This window comes from Schistocerca nitens, chromosome 8, assembly GCF_023898315.1.
Source record: "Schistocerca nitens isolate TAMUIC-IGC-003100 chromosome 8, iqSchNite1.1, whole genome shotgun sequence".
Classification (NCBI taxonomy): domain Eukaryota; kingdom Metazoa; phylum Arthropoda; class Insecta; order Orthoptera; family Acrididae; genus Schistocerca; species Schistocerca nitens.
In genome coordinates this window covers 51831226-51856019 of record NC_064621.1, presented here as the reverse complement: position 1 = coordinate 51856019, position 24794 = coordinate 51831226, and the positions used below count along the sequence as shown (strand labels likewise).

The window sequence follows — 24794 nt, the reverse complement described above, 5'->3', positions numbered from 1 at the left end:
GAATGCCAACAGCAGTAGATCAGGAAATGTTAAGAGTTGGAGACATGCAGTTTGAAAAAGTGAACACATTTAAGTATCTAGACGTGGACATCACTTCGAGGAATGAGATTGAATCCGAACTGAAGAAGAGATTACGGGTGGGAAATGCGTGCTACTTCTCACTGAATAGATTACTTTCATCACAGATATTGTCTAGGAATTTAAAGATCAGAATATACAAAACTATCATGCTACCAGTTATGCTGTATGGGTGTGAGACTTGGTCTCTCACTGTGTACAATGAAAAGCCGTTCAGAGTATTCGAAAACAAAATTTTGAGGAAAATTTTCGGAGCAAAAAGGGATGACATTAGTAGAGTGGCGAAAACTGCATAATGAAGAGGTTCACGAACTGTATTCAAGCCCTGACATAATCAGTATTATTAAATCACGTAGGCTGCGAAGGGCGGGTCACGTAGCTCGAATGGATGAGGGCAGGGCAGCGTGCAGAGTACTGGCAGGGCACCTAGAAGGAAAATGTCCTGTGGGGAGACTGAGGCGTAGATGGGAGGACAGTGTGAAGGCTGATTTGAGGAGTCTAGGTATTGAAGGTGAATGGAAGTAAATAGCCCAAGACAGGGGCAGATGGTGAAAATACGTTGCTGCGGTAATGGACTCTAGAGTCCGGTATGACCAGTGAGTAAGTAAGTAAGTAAGTAAGTAAGTAAGCAAGTTGTACAACACTTCTAATGGTATAGTGCACCACCAGTTAGATAATGAGACATATCATAAAACAAAATTATTTTGTTGATTTTTAGACAAACAATCTTAACTAGTAATTTAGACTGACATATTTTTAAACAATATTACAGCAATATTATTTATAAATTTGAAACAATGTTAACATAATTAGTGTCAGTTTGAAAATCATGCTTGAATTACATTCATGCATTCCTCCTTGCCTCTGTTCTTCCACACATCTACCTAATCCGCTGCGCAACTACACATTTCAACATGTATAGTCATTTCTTATTTCTCCTATTCCTGACAAATATCACCCTGCACCTCACAAGAGTCTTCTCATACATCTTTGTGTGCACCCTCTCCCTTCTTTGTGTGGCTCTCCCTTTAATGATTCAGCTGCATCTGACTGTCCCTCATCCTCATCTGGGTCCACCCCCCACCCCACCCCTCCCAAAAAAAAGTCCATCTAAGTGTGGCTGCCCATCCGCTTGTGTTATGTAGTTCCTCCATCTTTGTTTCTCTTTTCTGCCACTTCATACCATCCCTTCTTGTCTGTATGTTCTGCCCCTTTCACTTAAAAATCTTCATTCGCTTTTCCTCGTGCGCCATTTTCTGTCTGGTTGTAAGTTCCTATATGATATTTCTATCTTTTCAGCCTTGACAATGATCAGAAAGAAGAATTAACACATGTAATTGAAAAGCTTCTCTCTGATAAGACAACATTAGTAGTTGGATCAGCAGTCATGGCTTTTGAGGAGGTACGTAATATTCTTCTTATAACTACCCTATCCACTGTGTGCATATATTTAATATTTTATCAAGGTGTAATAAAAGTTAATGAAGACAATGAATAAATGCAGTATGTTAAGAATGTTGCTCAGAGTATGATGTTTAGTTTCATGTAAGTTCTGTGACTCAATAGTGGAATCAACTTACTAATTTTAAATTATAATTACAGTAATGTATACGATTATACTTTCCATAGAATAAAAATAATTTACTAAATGGTTACAGAAATGACACTTTTATGTGTGTTTAACCTTTTCATTCATTTTTCTTGTTTTCTACTCCACACCTGTTTCCTTTCCACCCATTGGACACACCTTCTCTCTCTCCTCTCTCTTCCCATAATGCTACACATTCTTCTTCTCATCTTGATAATCCCACTGCCCCCCACCTCTCCTTGTCTTCCTAGCACATCCTGCCCTTCTCACCAGTCCTTCTTACCTTCCTCCCCAGTTCCTCCAGGTATCACCGTCCATTACTCTCATGGATCTCTCTCACACTTCTCAACACCCTTCTCTTCTGAATTCCACCCACTACGTAATACACTCTGCTCATTTCACCCCTTCCAGTCAGAATGTTCGCACATCTTGATTTCCAATAGTCCTCTGCTCCATCCAACAAATACTGCAACCTTTCATAAACCATCCACCCTTCTACAAACCCCACCCAATCACATAAATCCAGCCGCTTACTATGAATCCTACCTTCTCCCACAAGCTGTGCTGTCCTCCCACTTCAGTGTCCATTCTCGATGCTTCTCATCTGTTCTCTAAAATATGGTGAAACTGTGTTGCATTAATTCATTTTTAAATGAGTACTGTTTCTTTTTGTAATTTTGGTTTTGTATGTAGGTATGCCCAGAACGGATTGATCTTATACACAAAAATTACCGCAAACTGTGCAACCTATTAGTAGATGTTGATGAATGGGGTCAGGTCATCATCATCAACATGCTGACACGCTATGCGCGGACACAGTTTGTGGATCCTAATATTGGAGTAAGTTGTGGTAACTTTTTGGCTGAGACTGTGTTGCAGATACTTTTGTGTTGTATACATGTGTGATAAAATTGAAAGTTTTTGTTTTCATTGAGAGGTCAAATACCATTGAACAAAACTAGACACTCAGTACTATTATTTTCATTGCTACTTTTTGCTAATGAGTTCAAAAAGTGTATAGAAAAGAGTGACTGACATAATTCTTTTACTGCCTGTTGTTGTTGACTGTGGTCAAGATTGACGTGTTGTGCTTCCCGTTCCCATCTGCACATAAGTTCAGTTTTATTTATACGTTTTTATAATTTTTGTTTCTGATGGTGTTTCTCAGTGATAGCCTTCAAATTGTTGCCTGTGCTTAGTGGTATGCAGTAGATATTTGTGATAAACTTTATCAGTATGTAAGTGAAAAAATATATAAAATGTGTTACTTCCTCCTTACCCTTAAATTATTCCACTTAAGAGGTATAGAAGTAACAAGACTGTTGTTTTACTTCTTTCTGTATTGTCCTCTGCAGTTTCAGCTTTGCAGCCATTTTCAAGTAATTTATTATTGTCCTTTGAGAAACTAGTTATTGGTTTCAGAAGGGCAATAAGTAATCACTTGAAAATGTCTAAAAAATGCTGCAATTGCTATAGACTATCCAGAGGGAAATGAAATAACAGTAAAACTAGGGAAGTATTATCATTTAACCAATTCACATGTCTGTGACTCCTAATAATAATTAAATGATCAATTACTATGTCATTTCTTGTGAAAATATGTTTTTGACAGTACCACATCCTCCAGGGTCTCCCCACTTTGTGTGCAACAGTGTATCTGATCTAGTTTGAAAACTGAAAATACTTCTGTATCTACTTCTGTTCTCAAGCTACTAATTGCCCTTTCAGTGACTTTAAACCCTAGTGTACTATTAAATGTTTGATAAGTGTTATACAGTATTTTTCTGTGCCATTGTGTATGCTATCATCTTATAACTATGTCATAGTTTCAACTTACTGATCAGAATTCTAAACAGGATAGAAATTCAAAGATGAGAAAACTACAGTACAACATGCCAATATGCTGTTAGTTTTCTCTTAATGTCAGTCCAGTATAAATGTGCATTTTGGGAAGAACAAATTGTGATTTGATTCTAGGTTTAATTTTTCCTGTCCTTGGCTATATTTTCTGCAGAGACACCTCTGTTGATATACACATGACTTTCAAATCAGTAACTGTTTTTATATTTTCTTTCATTGTTTTCTAGCTTTCATAGAATACCAATAAAGTTTTTGTAGAGACATTTACTGTTAATAAAATATGTAAATAAGAAAATGTGATTTCATATATAACATACCTACTAAACTTGGCAGGATCCAGGTGATGATGAAGAAGACAAACCTTTTTATGATGATGATGATGAAGATGAGGATGAGGATGATGATGATAATGAAAGCAAAGGGAAAACTGAAAAGCCAAAGAAGACATACTCTTTGGATCCAGATCACAGATTGCTTTTGAGAAATGCAAAGCCACTGCTTCAGAGTAGAAATGCCTCAGTGAGTACTAGTTTTCCTTGTTTTGTCACATACAATTTTTTTTCCCCTTCATTTTAATACTATAGAGAAAGATAATCGCAAAAAGACCTGTTGATGGTGTCATTAGATATGGGGCAGAATAGCAAATCGGGTAGAGAGATATCTTGGAACTAATCTTCAGTGACTTAAGGAAACAACAACAAATCTAAATCTGGATGCCTAGGAGAGTATTTGACTTAAAGTCCTTCAAAACGTGAATGCAGCATACGTCAGATCAATAATCAAATATTCACAACTTACAAACTGTTCTTCCATAAATGTGTTGCAGGTTTCAAGTTGAATACACACTTTTTTTTAATATACACTAATTAGCTCTTGGCTTTTTTTAGTGCTAGTATCAGTAAATTGTATTTTCCAATTATGTGGACACTAATAAAAATCAATTACACCAAGGAAATCAGAAAAATCAAAATAATAATCTAAATAATAAATTTCAGTGAAATTAAGGCTAAATAAAAACTTGAGATATCATGTAAGTTGTACAGGCCAATAAATGTGTTGAAAATAAGGTAAAAAGTAGCAAAAAGTGGTTTTTTATGGGAGGAGAAAAATATTATATATCTCTTTCTGAGGGGGGGTTTCATCTGATGGAGTAGTTTTTGCATTAGATCAGAAATGGCTTGGGAACACAAAAACAGATCAATGATGATGTTAATGGGAATGATTGTTTCACTGTTCAGTGGAGAGTATGGTGTAATGAAACTTCCTGCCAGATTAAAATTACGGGCAAGACCTGGATGTGAGACACTCAAATCTCATCACTAATAAATAAAAATCCTTGCATGTTTGTATTTTACAAGGGTTGGATGAAAAGTAATGCCTCCACCTTCATTAACTGGGTTTGGATGGGAATATTTTAATAACTCAAATGCAGAAATAATCCTTAGAATGTGTCTTTAATTACCAGTATTCACTTTTCCACATAGTCAACATCCAATTGGATACATTCCTGCCAATGATGAACAAGTTTTCTGAAGCCGTCACGGAAGAAGTCAACACTCTGTTTCTGCAACCACAGTCTCACAGTTTTCTCTACATCTTCATCAGAAGCGTAATGATGTCCCCACAGATAGTCTTTCATTATCGGGAACAGATGGAAGTTAGACGGTGCTAAATCTGGACTGTACGGAGGATGCCGTACGGTGGTGAGATTCAGTCTCTGAAGTTCTGCTGTGGTGGCACGTGAAGTGTGTGCTTTGGCACTGTCATGCTGCAGGAAAACATTTTCCTTTTCCTTTTGGACCCTTGTTAGCCATTGTTTCAGAGTTCACAGCATTGTGACGTAACGCTCTGAATTTATTGTTGTTCCACGATCAAGGAAATGAACATGGATAACACCATCTGCGTCCCAGAACACCGTGGCCATGGTTTTTCCAACTGAAGGCTGTGTTTTGAATTTCTTTTCCTGGGGCAAGTCTTTGTGTCGATATTCCATAGACTGATGTTTCGTCTCCGGGTCGTAATGGTGTACCCACATTTCGTCTCTTGTCACAATTGAACAGAGAAAGGCGTCACCTTCATTCTCGTAACGCAAGAGGAATTCCTGGAAAATTTCAGGTCTGTGCGCTTTAAATTCAGGAGTCAGCATCTGGGGTACCCATTGTGCACAGATCTACCGATAGCCAAGCAAAGCAATAAAGTGACCCACATGTTCTTATGAAATGCCGATTGTGCTTGCACTTTCTCTCTGAGTGACACGACAATTGTCCTGAATCAATTGTTGCTTGTGAAACTCGGTGGTTGCTATCACGGTACGTCCCACTCTTTGTTTGTCACGCAGGTCAGATGTTCCCGTCTCAACATCTTTAAACTTACTTGCCCAATGACGCACAGTACTCACGTCAGCACAATCACCATAAACTGCTTTCATTCTCTGATGAATCTCTTTTGGGGTGACACCTTCTGCTGTCAAGAATTCAATGATTGCACGCTGCTTAAATCGCATTGACCGTCAGTTGTGTGCACAGGGTTCCATACTTTACACTGTAAAAACACAACCATTCAATGCTAAGGCTTCCCGCCAACTGGAGCTGTAGAGAAGAGGCTACAGAACAAACCAGTACCTGCCACATACCAATGCTGCCATCTGTTGAACAGTTACAAAGGTGGAGGCACGACTTTTCAGTCAACCCTTGTATTCAATTTACTGTTCATACTGAATGCTTACACCAAAGAATGAGCAAGAAACCTGTTTTATTGTAGTTGAAGTTGATGTTGAGTGATGATATACTACTTCTAGATCTTATAATTGTATTTTTAGTATTTCACTGAAAACCTGCTCAATATTTGTGTTGGGAAATGAATATATTAATTTGCTAGAAGCCATAACAAATGTCACAAATAAAAACATAAACACAACAATTATCTAATGCCTTGGATGTTTGTTTATAGGTGCACATTATAGAATTACAAATGCTTCATATTTAACTTCTGTGGAGTGCTGAACTTCCAAATTTTTGTAGAAATGAAACTGAATCTTCGTTCATAAACCTTTTTGTATTTAAATAAGGATATTTATTTTGATTGTTTTCTTTTCATATGTGAAGGTAGTAATGGCAGTAGCTCAGCTGTATCATCATTTAGCACCAAGGTCTGAGGTGAATGTTGTTGCCAAGGCACTGATACGCCTTCTTAGATCTCATCGTGAAGTTCAGTCAGTGGTACTTAACTGCATTGCTTCTATTTCAACTCTCAGGAAGGTAAGTAATTAGCATATTCCATAGTTAATAAATCATGTGTAAGATGTCTGAATCTTAAGGTGCTAGAGAGAAAACTTTGGTATATTGCACACATTATTTAATTTTAGTCATTACTTTCACCATCATCTTTCTGTTACCTGTCATAGATTTGACACTGTTGCTTGTTTTCTATGCCTCTACCCCTTTTTAGTTGATTTTTCCCTCTGGGAATGTTTTTCCGGTTCAATTCTGTCTCCAGCAGCCAAATCCTACTTGAGACAGAAATGTTAATCATGGCATGCACTCAGTCAAGATAAAAACAAGGTATCTCAGCTTTGCACATATTTATTTGTTCTGGGCTGCTTTGGATTGTGTATTGTCTTCGTTGACCTCTTCTTCATTTTTCTGGTTTTGTCCTGTATATAGATGAGGTCAGCATGTTAATCTGGATTGGATAGTGTTAGGGGTAGAGGTTGACTAACTGCTCATCTTGTCACAACCCCAACACCTCCAGTACAGAATGAATGTGTCTTATCTGTTTGCGGCTAGTGTGATCATCCCACATAAAAGTGAGAGAGTATGTCTGAAGTGATTACGAATCTTGTGAGGAGGGACATGGGTACCAGGTCGTTATTCATCATGGCAGATGTGGGAAAACCATCTAAAAACCACATCCACACTGGCCGACACAACAGCCCTTGTCATTAATTTGCTACGTGGATTCGATCTTGGGCCAGCCCTCTTCCCTGGCTCCTGGAAGCAGCATTCTAATGCTCAATGCTTTTGGGCAAATCATTGTTTTCTAATTGTGCTTTACACTATCTCCATGATTTTCTTCTTTTTATTTTGCTTTCACTGAAGCCGTTGTTGTTCAGTACTACATATGATGATTACTTCTTCTGCTTTTTCCTTTTGTTTTCATTTTTACAGGTCTCCTTGTTTTCTTCAACCACCTCCATAAAAAGTCCTTTCCTCACACAAGTAAAAGTTCTGTTATTGCAAGGTAATAACTGTAACCTGTTACAAATTTCAGGGAATGTTTGAACCATTTTTGAAGAGCTTTTTTGTGCGAACAAGTGACCCTACTCACATAAAGTTATTGAAACTAGAAATATTGACAAACCTTGCAACAGAAACAAGTATTTCAGTTATTCTGAGAGAGTTTCAAACTTATATTTCAAGCAATGACAAGGAATTTGTTGCTGCTACTATTCAAGCTATAGGAAGGTAAGTAAACATTTCATATTTGATAGCTAAATAAGTATGGCATGAAATAAGGTGCACATTTTAACAAAAATATAAAATATTTTAGTCACTCTAATATTAATTGATACTCGTGTTTTGCGACACAGATGTAAGCAAGCAAATAAAAAATGTGAGAGATAAAGTAGTCTTGTGACTACGTAGGTTTTTCTGGTGTGGGTTTACTCACTCATTGTTCTCTTCTCAGATTTATCCTTTTCGTGTCCTTGCCTGGTGGCAACTGCTGCACACTTTATTGCACAACCATAGGCAAAAGTTAACAGTATGGCATCTGGTAAATATAACTCGGGATGCTTCTCCAGGTCTCGTAGACAGGGTACTGTCTGGCCAGTCCTAGTGGCATTGGTGTGGGCTTTGCAGGAACCTGGTGTAGGCTGTGGTGCAGGAATGCCTGGCATCTGGCATGATGTTGTGCTGGAGATGTGAATGATGCTTGGTATGATGTGTCGGCTTGGTAGGAGTCCAGTGGGAGCTGTGAAATCAGTGTGTGGTGGAAACCCAGCTGAGCGACAGTGTCAGTAAAGCCAATGAGCTGGCACTGGCATTAGCAGCCATCAGTGGCTGATGGGAGGCAGTATTCAACTCATGATGACTGCCTGAGATGTGATGATCCCAACAGGTGGCAAAGCGTATGATGTGCTGTTGCGGTGGCCAATAGGAGGTGATGCTTAACCAATGGCAGCTGCCTGGGACACTATGATGCCGACAAGGCATGTGGCTCTGATTGATGGACCATGGGATGCGGCCTGCATTAAGCTGAGAGTGGACCCATTTGTCTGTTTGTGCCCATGTCATGACCTTTATAGGCAGGGAAACAAATATCTGCATGTGGAAGCATGCAACTGCAAGTGAAGAATAGTTCTGTGATTGCAGCACCGTTGTCGGCAGTGTGCACACAGCTAGCATCTCTGCTACCAGCTCTGGTGGAGAAGTGCCTACATACGGCCCATTTGCGTGGCAGATTTAGTGCCGGAAGATGCAGTGACCAGATGAATGGCCAACTATAACAACACCAAAACCAGTGTTCAATTAAACATGATATTTCATCAGAGTAACAACTGTTGGGTTAATATCTAGCAACACATCTCACAATATATGTTGTTAATGATGTTCACTGAAATGACAACAGACATGAAACAAATTGCAGCATTAAATTCAACAGAAAAAGTTGAAAAATGATGTCTTTGGATGCAATTTATAAAATAATTGAGAAAAATATGTGTGGCATTTTATGTAATAGATGGAACCTGCGTAGGTGCACAGACTGTAACTGGCACGGTGATGCCGTGTCTGGCTTCTGAAAAGAAAGCGAACATGAGCAGCTTATTGTCTATGATAAGAATGAAATGTCTATCTTCGAGCATGTGCCTAAAGTTTTTGATTGAGGCCAGTGCTATGTAGAGTTTGTGGTCATTTGTTGAGCAATTTCATTGTGATGATGATAACTTTTTACATAATAAAATGAAATAATTCATTTTGTGTATGTTGTAATACAGCTCCGTTGGCAGTTGATGCTGCGCTCACCATGGCTACGAGCGGTGCGCCAAGAAGAGGGTGAGCTATTAATGCAGCCTCTGCAATAGCAGCTTTTCTGTGGTGTAGGATGCTTTATTTTCATTAGTTCATTGTAGTGTGTGTCCAAGTTTAGGTGAACTTTGTAGGAATTTGCTGAAGGATGTTGTCACTATTGCATAATTGCTCACAAAATATCAATTAAAATTTGTGAAAGAAATGGCAGAATTTTATGTATTGCAGTGGGCTGGAGAAATTGAGAAATAGTTTCCGCTCTGTCTTGAAAATGCCAGGATTCGTAGTACATTCATAAAGGTACACTAAGAATTTTCCTTCAGTCGCTCCAAAGATAGATTTTGATGCATTAATCACTAAGTTATGTTATCATAGCCTAGTGAACAGTTTTTGTAGTTTTGCTAGATGTTCTGTCTTGCTGGGCAGCTTTACAAGCATGTCATCAGTATAGATCTAACAGAACTCTCAAGTCTGTAGTTATCAAACAATGGAAAATCCAGAATGTAATGTAACAATATTAGAGAAGGAAAGTTGCTACTCACCATACTGCGGAGATGCTGAGTCACAATTGGCACAGCAAAAAAATACACACAATCATAGCTTTTGCCTATTAAGGCCTTTGTCAACAATACCCACACACACCCCCAGAAATTAAAAGACTGGGTATGCTGGTGAAATGACAGATGTGTAGTGCTAGAATGGGAACAGGGAGGCGGCTGGATGGGTGTGGATAGTGACTAACGAAGGTTGAGGCTAGCAGAGTTATGGGAACATAGGATGTATTGCAGGGAAAGTTCCCACCTGCGCAGTTCAGAAAAGCTGGTGTTGATGGGAAGGATCCATATGGCACAGGCTGTGAAGCAGTCATTGAAATAAAGAATATCATATTTGGCAGCATGTTCAGCAACAGAGTGGTCCACTTGTTTCTTGGCGACAGTTTGTCGATGGCTATTCATGCACATAGACAGCTTCTCGGTTGTCATGCCTATGTAGAATGCAGCACAGTGGTTGCAACTTAGCTTGTAAATCATATGACTGGTTTCACAGGTAGCCCTGCCTTTGATGTGATAGGTAATGTTAGTGACCGGACTGGAGTAGGTAGTGGTAGGAGGATGTATGGGACAGGTCTTGCATCTAGGTGTATTACAGGGGTATGAGCCATGAGGTAAGGGATTGGGAGCAGGGGTTGTGTAAGGATGGGCGAGTATGTTATGCAGGTTCGGTGGACAGCAGAAGACCACTGTAGGAGCGGTGGGAAGGATAGTGAGCAGGACATTTCTCATTTCATGGCACTACGAAAGGTAATTGAAACCCTGGCGGAGAATGTAATTCAGTTGCTCCAATCCTGGATGATACTGGCTTACGAGGGGAATTCTCCTCTGTGGCCGGACTGTGGGACTTCGGGAAGTGGTCGGAGACTGGAAAGATAAGGAAGGGCAGGTTTGTTTTTGTACAAGGTTGGTAGGATAATTACAGTCAGTGAAGGCTTCAGTGAGACCCTCGGTAAATTCTGAGAGGGACTGCTCGTCACTGTAGATGGCAACAACCTGTGGTGGCTAGGCTGTATAGAAGGGTTTTAGGAAGGATTCCTCTAGATGGCCCATGAATAGGTTGGCGTAGGATGGTGCCATGCGGGTCCCCATAGCCATACCCTGGATTTGCCTTTAAAGGAGAAGTAATTGTGGGTGAGGACGTAGTTGGTCATGGTGACTAGGATGGAGGTTGTTGGTTTGGAATCCATAGGATGTTTGGAAAGGAAGTGTTCAATAGCAGTAAGCCCACAGGAATTAGGAATGTTAGTGTACACGAAGGTGGCATTAATAATGAGGAGCAGGGCACCTTGTAAAGGGACAGGAACTGTGGAGAATCGGTGGAGGAAATGGTTGGTATTTTTTATATAGGAGGGTAGGTTCTGGGTAATAGTTTGAAGGTGTTGGAGTACAAGAGCAGAGATTCTCTCAATGAGGGCACAGTAACTGGTCACAATGGGACATCCTGGGCGGTTGGGTTTATGGACTTAGGAAGCATGTTGAAGGTAGCAGTGTGGGGAGTGGTAGGGGTAAGTAGAGAGATGGACTCTGGAGAGAGGTTCTGTGATGGGCCTAAGGATTTGTGGAGTGACTGGAGATCCTGCTGGATTACTGGAATGAGGTCACTGTGGAAAGATTTGTAGGTGGAAGTATCTGACAGCTGACAGTCCTCCACCAGATAATCCTTATGGTTCAAAACAACGGTGGTGGAGCCTTTGCCCGCAGGAAGGATTTTAAGGTTTTGATCAGTTTTTAGGTGGTGAACTTTGGTTCTTTCAGTGGATGTGAAGTTAGTTTGCATGATGGGGGATTTGGGGAATGATGGTGAGGCAAGGTTCGAGGTTAAGAAATTCTGGAAAGTTTACAGGGGGTGGTTAGGGGGCAGTGTGGGTGGATCATGGTTGGATGGAGGAGTGAATGGAGTTAGGCAAGGTTCAGTATTCGTCTTTGGTTGAGTCTGATTGGTTGGGTTGGTGGCGAAAAAGTGTAGGGACCGGGAGAAGGAGAGAAGATCTTTAAAAAGTGCTGCATGACTGAATTTGGGAGTGGGCCTTTGGAAAGGACTGATATTTCTGTGGGAGTAACGTTTCTAGAGGAAAGGTTGATGATTGTGTTGTGGGTCTGTTTAGGTTCTGGATTGTGTGTGGTGGTGGGAGGGAATTTTGGAGGGTGGGGTGAATGTAATAGGTCTGCGAGACAGGGTTTGTCAGCTATGAGGGGACGTAGGGGAGGTTTGGAGGTTATTGTAGAGGTGGTGGACTGTGGTACTCTGAGGTGGTAGTAAGAAGTGAGCAGGATGGAGAGCTTTTTGAGGTGTCATTGTGCATGTTGCTCAATTTCCTGCAGGGCAAGAGTTTGAATGTGTGTTATATGTTCCAGGAATTTGGGATTACATAGCAGGAGAATTTTGAGGATGGAGAGAAGGTACTGCAAGGAGGTTTGGGCTTGGTTGATATGGTTTTGCAGGACTATGTTGGTGAGGGCTAACGATTGGTGGAATCTGAAGAGGTGGAGGTCATTGTGGAAGGAGGGGTGGCAACCAGAGATGGATAAGTTGATGGTAAAGCCATTAGGGGGGATTTCATGAGCCAAGCAACAACGGCAGAACAGTATGTGGGACAGGGATCTGGTTAGGATAAGAAAAAATGAACCTTGCCTAACTCAGTTCACTCCTCTATCCAATCGTGATCCACCCACACTGCCCCCAACCACCCCTGTAAACTTTCCAGAATTTCTTAACCTCGAACCTTGCCTCACCATCATTCCCCAAATCCCCCATCATGCAAACTAACCTTACATTCACAGAAAGAACCGCAGTCCACCATCTAAAAACTGATCATGACCTTATAATCCTACGTGCGGACAAAGGCTCCACCACCATTGTTTTGAACCACAAGGATTACCTAGCGGACTCCATCAGCTGTCAGATACTTCCACCTACAAACCTTTCCACAGTGACCCCATTCCAGTAATCTAGCAGGATCTCCAGTCACTCCTCAAATCCCTAGGCCCATCCCAGAACCTCTCCCCAGAGTCTATTTCTCTACTTACCCCTACCACTCCCCACACTCCTACCTTCAACATGCTTCTTAAAGTCCATAAACCCAACCACCGAGGACACCACATTGTGGCCAGTTACTGTGCTCTCACTGAGAGAATCTCTGCTCTCATAGAGCAACACCTTCACCCTATTGCCTAGAACGTACCCTCATATATTTAAAAGATACCAACTATTTCCTCCACCAACTCTCCACAGTTCCTGTCCCTTTACGACATGCTGCCCTGCTCGTCACTATTGATGCCACCTCCATGTACCCTAACAGTCCTAATACCCACGGCCTTACTGCTATTGAACACTACCTTCCCAAATGCCCTATGGATTCCAAACCAACAACCTGCTTCCTAGTTTGCCATGACCAACTATATCCTCACCCACAATTTCTGTTCCCTTGAAGGCATTACCTACAAACAAATCCGGGGTACGGCTATGGGTACACACATGGCACTATCCTATGCCAATCTATTCATCGGCCATCTAGTGGAATCGTTCCTAAAAACCCAGAGTCCTAAACCCCTCACCTGGTTCAGATTCATTGATAACATCTTTGCTATATGGATTGAAGGTGAGGACACCATATCCATATTCCTCCAGAACCTCAACAACGTATCCCCCATTTGCTTCATCTGGTCCTACTCAACCCAACAATCCACCTTCCTAGATGCTGACCTCCACCTCAGAGATGGCTACATCAGTACCTCCGTCCATATCAAACCTACTAACTACCAGCAATACCTCCACTTCGACAGCTGCCACCCTTTCCATTCCAAGAAGTCCCTTCCATACAGCCTAGCCACCCATGGTCGTCGCATCTGCAGTGATGAGCAGTCCCTCTCGGAATATACCAAAGGTCTCACTGAAGCCTTCACTGAACTTAATTATGCTACCAACATTTATATAAACTAATCTGCCCTGCCTTAACTTTCCAGTCTCCCTCCATCCTCCCAAAGTCACACAGTCCGGCCACAGAGGATCATTCCCCTCGTAACTCAGTACCATTCAGGACTGGAGCAACTGAATTACATTCTCCACCAGGGGTTTCGATTACCTCGTCATGCCCAGAAATGAGAAATGTCCTCCCCACTATCCTTCCCACCCCTCCTGCACTGGTATTCCACCATCCACCAAACCTACACAATATACTTGTCCATCCTTACACAACTCCTCCTCTCAATACCTTATTACCTCATGGCTCATACCCCTGTAGTAGATCTAGATGCAAGACCACCCAATCTGGTCACTAACATCACCTATCCTATCAAAGGTAGGGCTACCTGTGAAACCTGTCGTGTGATTTACAAGCTAAACTGCAACCACTGTGCTGCATTATATGTAGGCATGACAACCAAGAAGCTGTCTGTCCTCATAAATGGCCACCAACAAACTGTGGCCAAGAAACAAGTGCACCACCCTGTTGCTGAACTCGCTGTCAAACATGGTATCCCTCATTTCAATGACTGCTTCACAACCTGTGCCATATGGATCCTTCCCACCAACACCAGCTTTCCTGAATTGGGCAGGTGGGAACTTTCCTTGCAATACATCCTGTGTTCCTGTAACTCTCCTGGCATCAACCTTCATTGGTCACTGTTCTCACCCAACCTGCCCCCTCCCTGTTCCTACTCCAGCACTACACATCTGTCACTTCACTGCCACACCCAGTCTTTTAATTTCTTTTTATCTCTCTTTTTTCCATAACTCCCCCCCCCCCCCTCCCCCTTCTTCCCACCTTTTCTCCTGCCCTCTGTTTAAACTGCAGCACTTCACTGTCTGCCACCCGCACCATACTATCCCTCCCCCTCCCCGCCCCAGCCTCCTCCTTACCCCCAGCCAGTTGCCACTCCCATCATGTACTGGTGCTGCTGCTCGCATTGTGGATTCAGTTGCCCGAGACTGCAGACATGTGTGTGAGTTGCATTTGTGTGTGTGTGTGTGTGTGTGTGTGTGTGTGTGTGTGTGTGTGTGTGTGTGTGCTGTAGAAGAAAGCCTTTTGGCCAAAAGCTCACATTTAGCAGTCATTTTTTTGTTTGTGTCTGTGGCTGAACATCTCTTCTATATGGTGAGTAGCAAGCCATCCTTTTCAAAATATTGTCAGTGAAGTGGGTATGTGATAAACAGCATGGGTGAAGTCAATCTTGGAGAAAACAGTCTCACCATGAATGTACATAGTAAAGTCTTCATTGTGGCACAGGATAGTGATTACGTATAATTCTGGCCTTAAGGTGATGACAGTCTCCACAAGAGTGCCATCTGTTGCTCTTCTTAGGGACAATATGAAGTGATGAGGCCCAGCTACTGTATAAAGGGCAACAGTTTCCTTGCGCTCTTCGTAGAAAGAAATCTTACTTTGTGATCTGGAGTTTGTCTGGAGACAGATGATGAGGTCTTGCTTGAACTGGTGATCCTGCATAATTACAGTGTGGTTTCGTCTTGAATTTTTTATTGGTGCTACAGCTGCAGGCTGTAGACCGGTGATTTCAGTGAATTGGCAAAACAAGTCATTGTATTATGAATCATCAACAATCACTCTGATGCCGGCAGCATTGGCATATCATTGGCGTCCACAATAAGACAGCTGTGTTGTAGAGCCAAGCAGGTATCATTGGCAGAGAAGAGGGAGAAGGCCATAAGATGATAAGAAATCTTTTGTAACATTTTAGTACACCATTTTGGCAACAGTGAAGCTCCGTACAAATTAATGTTGAAAATTGTAGTGTAGATGTAAGGTGATGTAGCTGTAGGTCTTTATGGAAGATCAGTTTGCATCATACAGGTGACTGCTATTGGTATTTTGCCACGAAAGACGAGACGAAGAATAAGCTGAGGCATCATCACCTCTATCAACAAGAACTTGAAGTGTGGTAGAGAGCTCTGTTATGAAAAGTCGACAACTGTCTGCTTTGACATCATTCACCATTGCTGCAATTTGCAGTTTTTTTGTGATACCAGTAGATATTCTTCCTTATGGGTGAACACTTGTTTTTGCTCAATGCACTTGTTGAGCGCCGTATTTATAGGGTCACAACTTGCTTAGATAATTCACTTACTTGTGCTTCCAGCAGACTCTCGATACTGGCACTAATGGCTGTATTGTGCCAGGAGGGATGCATCTTGACTGTTCAGTCAGCTTTGTGAACGAGAGCATTACAATAACCAGTGGGCTTATTTTCTGTTCATGTGACAGCCATGATTTCTGCAGAAAATCATCATTAACTGCATTGCCTGCCAGCATGCGAAGACTACAATGTAGTTGAAGTGTTTGTGCTATCAACAGGTTCTCCACTTCAGAGCAAATTTCAAGTTACTTGGCTTGTGACTGTGACAAGTGCATTACAAGCACATACTTGTAAGAGGTTTAGTTTTCAGTGCTTGGCAGTGAAGCTAGGATGTACTCGACTTCCATAGATATTTGTTCATTATGATCAGTCACTGCATAACTGTTTAGTTTCATCCAGGTGATGCAGGCCAAGACAAATTGGATCTCAAGTTGGGCGAACCACAGTAGTGGATTGTCTGACCAGAAGTGTGGGAGTTTGATTACAATTGGACTAAGTGTCATGTTTATTGTTAGGAAGTCAGTGCTTGCAGAATTCTGTACGCTTGTTGTGGTAGGCCTTGATTACATTATGTAATTGTTTGCAAATTTTTCTGTACAGTGTGGCTGAAGATTTGTTTTTTTATTCCGACAAGTGATATGATCATTCTGCTGTTAAAATTGGAAACATCAGGTGTCATGTAAAAATTCAGGTTATTTACCACAATATATAATACTTCATTACATCTTGTAATTGTGAAGTGTAAAGAACATCTATATATCTTTAATTTGTTTGAAATTCAAAGACATCGTGAATAATCCAGGAGTCTATACTCCACATAAAATGTAACAGATGGTTTACTCCCCACAAGTTCAAAAGAACCTTTCGAACTGTTATTTCTTCATCTTCATATGGCATTTTGCACTTAAAGAAACACTGTCTGTAAACAGCGATAATGTTTAACACGATTGGAAAACGCAGATCAAAATTGATTTTATCTCCTTAGAGCAATGTTTACAGTCTGTGCAAATTGTGGCGGGACAACATTTTCACCTTTGAATGTCTTACTAAGACAACGTCAGAAATTGCAATAATTGTGATCGAAATCAAGAAGACAAAGCTGAAAATGTTGTCCTTCTGCAGTAACGATTTTGTATGTATTAGAATAACTTTTGCAATTACTGCAGACAAAGTTCTGTAATTTCCATAACCCTAGTTGATCATAAACTATAACATCCTCAGTTGCTCCATGGACATACACAGTGCTGAATGCATAGCATCTACTGTACATCACATTTTGAGATAGTCAAGCCTTGCTGCATTCTGTACAGTAGTAATACACCTGTACAAGAATCACAAGTTCAAAATATATTTAACAAAATACAAAACTGAGTCTGTTTTGAAGTGGGGTAAACTTGTCTTAGGACACCCCTCCCCATCCCCCCCCCTCACAAATTGAACCTTACACACATCACTATAAAAAAAAAAGGACTTTCAGTAATAAATTTAGGTCCTGCCATGCTTTTATATCAGCTAGCTCCCGTAATCTTTATTTATCAGGAAGTAGTCTTCAGTACTTACTGTTTAGTCTGTACATTGAAGCAGCAGTGATAGAAATAAAAGAAAGATGGAGTGGGATTAAAACTGAAAGTGAAAACCTATCAGTGATACAGTTCACCGATGACATTGCTATCCTCAGTGAAATTTAAGTAGAATTACTTGATCTGCTGAATAGAATGAACAGTCTAATGAGTACAGAATACGGATTGAGAGTAAATCCAAGAAAGACAAAAGTAATGAGAAGTAGTAGAAATGAGAACAGTGAGAAACTTAAAAAAAACAGGATTGATGGTAACAAAGTAGAGGAAGTTAAAAGAGCATTCCTAGTCAAGGGAAGTCTATTAAGATAGACCTTAATTTGAGGAAGAAATTTCTGAGGATGTGCATTTGGAGCACAGCATTGTAAGGTAGTGAAACATGGATCATGGGAAAACCAAAACAGAAGAGAATCAAAGCATATGAGATGTGGTGCTACAGACGAATGTTGAAAATTGGATAGGTTGATAAGGTAAGGAGTGAGGAGGTTCTGTGCAGAATCGGAGAGGAAAGGAATATGTGGAAAAGACTGACAAAGAGAAGGGGAAAGATGATAGGATATCTATTAAGACATCAGGGAATGTCTTCCACGGTACTAGAGAGAGCTGTAGAGGGCAAAAACTGTAGAGGAAGACGAGAGATTGGAATACATCCAGCAAATAATTGAGAATATAGGTTGTAAGTTTTACTCTGAGATGAAGAGGCTGGCACAGGAGAGGAATTTGTGGCGGGTCACATCACACCAGTCAGAAGATTGATGACTCAAAAGAAAAATCAGTAAGTTTGATTCAAGCTGACAGTAACTTGCTTTCCTAAGCAACATAGAATTTTTCTGTATTAACTATAAATAAACTTTCTTTTGAGCCATATTTGTTATCTGCACACTTTTCTTACTCCATCTATGAGGGCATGCTGAAAAGTAATGCCTCTGAATTTTTTATGTGAGAACTCCTAAAGCTTCCTCATGTCTACATATTTCCATCCTTCTGCTATTAGGTGGTACTGAATTCTAGCGCGTAACATGGTGGTGTGTAACATAACTGTCTTGCATGAGAAACATCATGATGTAAAAAATTTTTTTAATTCAAACAGTATGTCCACACATGGAGCATCTTCTCCTTCAGCACGACAGTGCCAGACCACACATGAGCACTGCGACATCTGCAGCAATGGTGGCTCCTTGGGTTCACTGTCATCAGTCATCCTCCATACAGTCACAACTTGGCCCCATCCAATTTTCATCTGGTTCCAAAACCTAAAGGCTTCACTTTGACAGAAGTGAGGTTGTGGGTCCATCAATAATGTGAAACATTCTACAGTAACAGTATCAATAAACTGGTCTCTCATTGGGAGACACGTTCGTTGCGAGAGTGACTATGTTGAGCATAAATGTGTAGACATGAAGAGCAAAGATGTAGAATGTTAATAATGATTGTTTTATTTAATAAGCTGCATGAGTTCTCACATAAAAATTTGGAAGCATTACCTTTCAGCACACTCTCGTAACAACTGGATATTTGTGTTATATTACTGCCCTGCACGAATATTCCCACAGCAAAAATATTACTGCTACCAGTATGGTACATATAATGACTTGTGGGAAAGGCATACTTTACATAGAATTAATCCTGATACTGCAAGTGCTGATTCAGTGATGGGAAGGTATTAATAGGACAGTAGACAGAAATGAACAACAAAGTATTGTCCTTGCATATTAGAGCAGTGGCTGGTTACAATAAATTAATCTAATAATTGAATTTATCTCCTTATTAGAACCAATATTCACAATATTTTAGAGTGGATACCTGAAAGTGTGAAGACGATTAGTAATTAGGAAAACAATGAATGATCTTGATGGTTCAAGTATTATTGAGCTGTTGGAAGGAGGATGAGGGCCTCAGTAATGTTATTCTAAACATTTGTTTCATGTATTGAACATTATTAACATTTCTTTTAAATATTTTAAATGTTTGAATGTAGAAGTACATTTCATTTGAAAGCTGTTCTTTTTCAGATGTGCATCAAACATAAAAGAAGTAACGGACACATGTCTGAATGGACTGGTGTCTTTGCTCTCTAACCGCGATGGTGAGTATCTCATTTTAAGTCAGGCTATATTGGTTAACTTCAGCATGTTGTGAACGATAGTCATGTATTTGTATTCAGAATAGCCATTTGTAAAAACTCAGTCAATACAAGCTCTGAAAGTCCCTTAAGCCCCACCATGAATCACGGACCTTGCCCTTGGTGGGGTAGCTTGCCAGCCTCAGTGATACAGGTAACCATACCGTAGGTGCAACCACAATGGATGGGTATCTGTTGAAAGGCCAGGCAAATGTGTGGTTCCTGACGAGAGAACAGTAGATGCAGGGGCAATAGTCTGGATGATTGACTGATCTGGCCTTGTAATGCAATCTAAAATGGCCTTGCCATGCTGGTACTGCAAACGGCTGAAAACAAGGGGAAACTACAGCTGTAATTATTCCAGAGGGCATGCAGTTCTACTGTATGGTTAAATGATGATGGCGTCCTCTTGGGTAAAATATTCTGGAGGTAAAATGGTTCCCTCATTCGGATCTCTGTGTGGGGACTACTCGGGAGGATGTCATCAGGAAAAAACAAAAAACTGGCATTTATGGATTTGAGTGTGGGATCCCTTAATTGGGCAGGAAGATTAGAAAATTTAAAAAGGAAAACAGGTTGAAGTTCCAGTGGGAAGTAGTGAAATTTGGAGTCAGGAAGAATAGGACTTGTGGTCAGGTGAAAACGGGGTTATAAATACAAAATCAAATAGTGATAATGCAGGAGTATGTTTAATTATGAATTAGAAAATAGGAATGTGGGTAACCTATTACGAATAGCATAGTTAATGCATTATCATAGCTAAGATATACACAAAGCCCTCACCCACTCTAGTAGTATCTTCATCTACATATATACACCGCAAATAGAGTACGGGAAAAATGACTGTCTATGTGACTCCATATGAGGCCTAATCTCTCTGATCTTATCTTCATGGTCCTTACACAAAATGTACATTGGCGGCAGTACAACCATTTTGCCGTCAGCCTCGAATGCCAGTTCTTTAAATTTTCTCAGTAGTGCTCACAGAGAAGAACGTCATCTTCCCTCCAGTGTTTCCCATTTAAGTTCCCAAAGCACATCTGTGATACTTGCATGTTGTTCAGACCTGCTGGTAAGAATCTAGCAGCTCATCTCTGAATTGCTTCAGTGTCTTCCTTTAATCTACCCTGGTGCATATTCCAAACACTAAAGCGTTACTCAACTGCGGGTAGCACTAGTGTCCTGCAGGCGGTCTCCTTTACAGATGAACCACACTTTCGTGAAATTCTCCCAATAAATCTGTCAGTCACTCGCCTTCCTTACTAAAGTCCTTACATGCTCATTCCATTTTGAATTCCTTTATAATATTACAGCTAGATTTTAATCAGTGTGACTGTGTCAATCAGCACACTACTAATACTGTATTTGAATATTAAGGATTTGTTCATCTGCATTTACCTACACTTTTCTACTTCTAGAGCTAGCTACAATTCATCATGCCAACTACAAATTACGTGTAAGTCATCTAGTATCGTACTACAGTCACTCAAACACCATAGAATTATCAGCAAATAGCCACAGACTGCTGCTTACCCTGTCTGCCAGATCAGATTATGCATATAGAAAATAAAAGTGGTCCTACCAGACTTCTACATCTACATCCATACTCCGCAAGCCACCTGACGGTGTGTGGTGGAGGGTACCTTGAGTACCTCTATCGGTTCTCCCTTCCATTCCAGTCTCGTATTGTTCGTGCAAAGAAAGATTGTTGGTATGCCTCTGTGTGGGCTCTAATTTCTCTGATTTTATCCTCATGGTCTCTTCGTGAGATATACATAGGAGGGAGCAATATACTGCTCGACTCCTTGGTGAAGCTATGTTCTCGAAACTTCAACAAAAGCCCATACCGAGCTGCTGAGCGTCTCTCTTGTAGAGTCTTCCACTGGAGTTTATCTATCATCTTCGTAACGCTTTCGTGATTACTAAATGATCCTGTAATCAAGCGCGCTGCTCGCCGTTGGATCTTCTCTCTCTCTTCTATTAACTCTATCTGGTACGGATCCCGCACCGGTGAGCAGCATTCAAGCAGTGGGTGAACAAGTGTACTGTAACCTACTTCCTTTGTTTTCAGACTGTATTTCCTTAGGATTCTTCCAATGAATCTCAGTCTGGCATCTGCTTTACTGACGATTAATTTTATATGGTCATTCCATTTTAAATCACTCCTAATGGCTACTCCCAGATAATATATGGAATTAACTGCTTCCAGTTGTTGACCTCCTATATTGTAGCTAAATAATAAAGGATCTTTCTTTCTATGTATTCGCAGCACATTACACTTGTCTGCATTTAGATTTGATTGCCATTCCCTGCACCATTCGTCAATTCGTTGCAGATCCTCCTGCATTTCAGTACAATTTTCCATTGTTACAACCCTTCGATATGCTACAGCATCATCCGCAAAAAGTCTTAGTGAACTTCCGATGTTATCCACAAGTACATTTATATATATTGTGAATAGCAACGGTCCTACGACACTCCCCTTCGGCACACCTAAAGTCAGTCTTACTTTGGAAGACTTCTCTCCATTGAGAATGACATGCTGCGTTCTGTTATCTAGGAACTCTTGAATTCAATCACACAATTGGTCTGATAGTCCATATGCTCATACTTTGTTCATTAAACGACTGGGGGGAACTGTATCAAACACTTGCGGAAGTCAAGAAACATGGCATCTACCTGTGAACCCGTGTCTACGGCCCTCTGAGTCTCGTGGACGAATAGTGCAAGCTGAGTTTCACACAATCGTCTTTTTCGAAACCCATGCTGATTCCTACAGGGTAGATTTCTAGTCGTCATACTGGAACATAATATGTGTTCCTAAATTCTACAACTGATATACGTTAAGAGATATAGTTCTGCACATCTGTTCGACATCCCTTCTTGAAAACAGGGATGACCTGTGCCTTTTTCCAATCTTTTGGAATGCTACGCTCTTCTAGAGACCTACGGTACACCGCTGCAAGAAGAGGGGCAAGTTCCTTCGCGTACTCTGTGTAAAATCGAACTGGTATCCCATCTGATTTTAATTGTTTTTCTATCCCTCTGTCATCTATTTAGATATCTACCATTTTGACACCTGTGAGGCAATCTAGAGAAAGAACTACAGTGCAGTCTTCCTCTTTGATACAACTTTGGAAAAAGACATTTAGTATTTCTGCCTTTAGTCTGTCATCCTCTGTTTCAGTACCATTTTGGTCAGAGAGTGTCTGGACATTTTGTTTTGATCCACCTACCGCTTTGACATAAGACTTTACAGAAATCGAGGAATATGGAATCGTCTGTTACCCTTCATCCATGATTTGCAGGCTTTCATGTGGGAAAAGGGCAAGGTGAGTTTCATATGAGAGATGCGTTCTAAAACAATGCTGATTTCTGGACAGAAACTTTTTCCTCTCAAGGAAATTTATTATATTTGAACTGAGAATGTGTTCAAAGATTCTACAGCAAACCACTGCTAAAGATAGTGGTCTTTAATTTTGCGAGTCCATTCTTTTACCTATCTTCATGTGCCAACTAGCTCCACAGATAACAAAGAAACTGAAGAAATGTATGATGAGATAAAATAAATTATTCAGATAATTAAGGAAAATGAAAATTTTACCACACAGTGGTAACTCCAGGTAGGAATATCAACAATGTATGAAAGGACAGATTGGTACTTACCATGAAGAAGACATGTCAAATTGCAGACAGGCACAATTAAAACACTCACATAAAGCTTTCAGCCACAGCCTTTGTAAGTAAAACACACACACACACACACACACACACTCATGTACACAAGATTGCCAACTCCAGCATCTGGGGCCGGAATGCAGCCTCATGTGGGACACAAGCAGCAGTCTGCAGGGGGCAGGAAAGCGGAAGGGATAAGTAGTGTATAGGTGGGGAGAAAAAAGAGAGGAGTGGACATCAAATCTGGTACACTGCACGAAACTCTGCCCCCCCCCCCCCCCCCCATCCCTCCCGGTGAACGCTGTCTGGTGGAGTGTGCAGGGACTAGCCTACCAACAGTTGCAGCATCAGGAGGTTGTGGGGCAGGGACATGGGGGAAAAAGGAACAAAAAAAAGAGAGAGGAGCAGGGAAAGACAGGCAGATGCATCGGCAGAGGGCTGCAAATAAGCAGGGGAGGGGGAGGGAGAAGACGAGAATGGGGAGGAGATAATAGGACAGAGTGGGTGGAAGCTGTTGGGTGGAGAGTTTGGGGACATTATGTTATAGTAGGTTGAGGCTGGGATAATTACGTAAGCATAGAATGTGTTATAAACATAACGCCCATCTGCGTAGTCCAGGGAAGCGGGTGGTGGAGAGAAGGATCCAGATGGCTCAGGTAGTGAAGCAGCCATTGAAATCAAGTGTATTATGTTCAGCTGCTTGTTGTGCCACGGGATTGTCTACTTTGCTCTTGGCCACAGTTTTGCAGTGGCTGTCCATTCTGGTGGGCAGCTGGTTGGTTCTCATACTAATATAAACATCTGTGCAATGATTGCAGCAGAACTGGTAACTGAAATGGCTGCTTTCACAGGTGGCCCTTCTCCTGATGGGGTAGGATAAACCTGTAACAGAGCTGGAATAGGAAGTGCTGGGCGGGTGGATTGGGTAGGTTTTGTACCTTGTCTTCCACAGGGAAATGGTCCTTGTGGCAAGGAGGTGGCATTGGGAGTGGCATAGAGATGGACTAGGGTGTTGTGGAAGTTGGATCGTCGACAGAACACCACTTAGGAGGGGTGGGAAGTATCTCGGGTCGGATGTCCATCATTTCAGGGCATGGTGATAGGTAATCAATGCCCTGGAGATGGAGGCGCTTCAGTTGTTCCAGTCAGGGGTGGTACTGGGTGACGAAAGGGACACTCCTTTGTGGCTGGTTCTTGGGGGGTGGGGGGCCGTGGAAGGAT

At 41.2% G+C, this 24794-nt stretch overlaps 1 protein-coding gene across 1 annotated transcript in view; it reads left to right on the top strand.

Moving 5' to 3' along the window:
• LOC126198764 (AP-3 complex subunit beta-2) overlaps positions 1 to 24794 on the top strand; it is a 264029-nt gene that overhangs the window by 81552 nt on the left and 157683 nt on the right. The window contains exons 5-10 of the mRNA XM_049935322.1: positions 1378 to 1480; positions 2360 to 2506; positions 3860 to 4045; positions 6631 to 6783; positions 7796 to 7989; positions 19786 to 19859. Of these exons, the coding sequence (XP_049791279.1) occupies positions 1378 to 1480; positions 2360 to 2506; positions 3860 to 4045; positions 6631 to 6783; positions 7796 to 7989; positions 19786 to 19859 (857 nt within the window). The remainder of the gene's footprint in view (positions 1 to 1377; positions 1481 to 2359; positions 2507 to 3859; positions 4046 to 6630; positions 6784 to 7795; positions 7990 to 19785; positions 19860 to 24794) is intronic.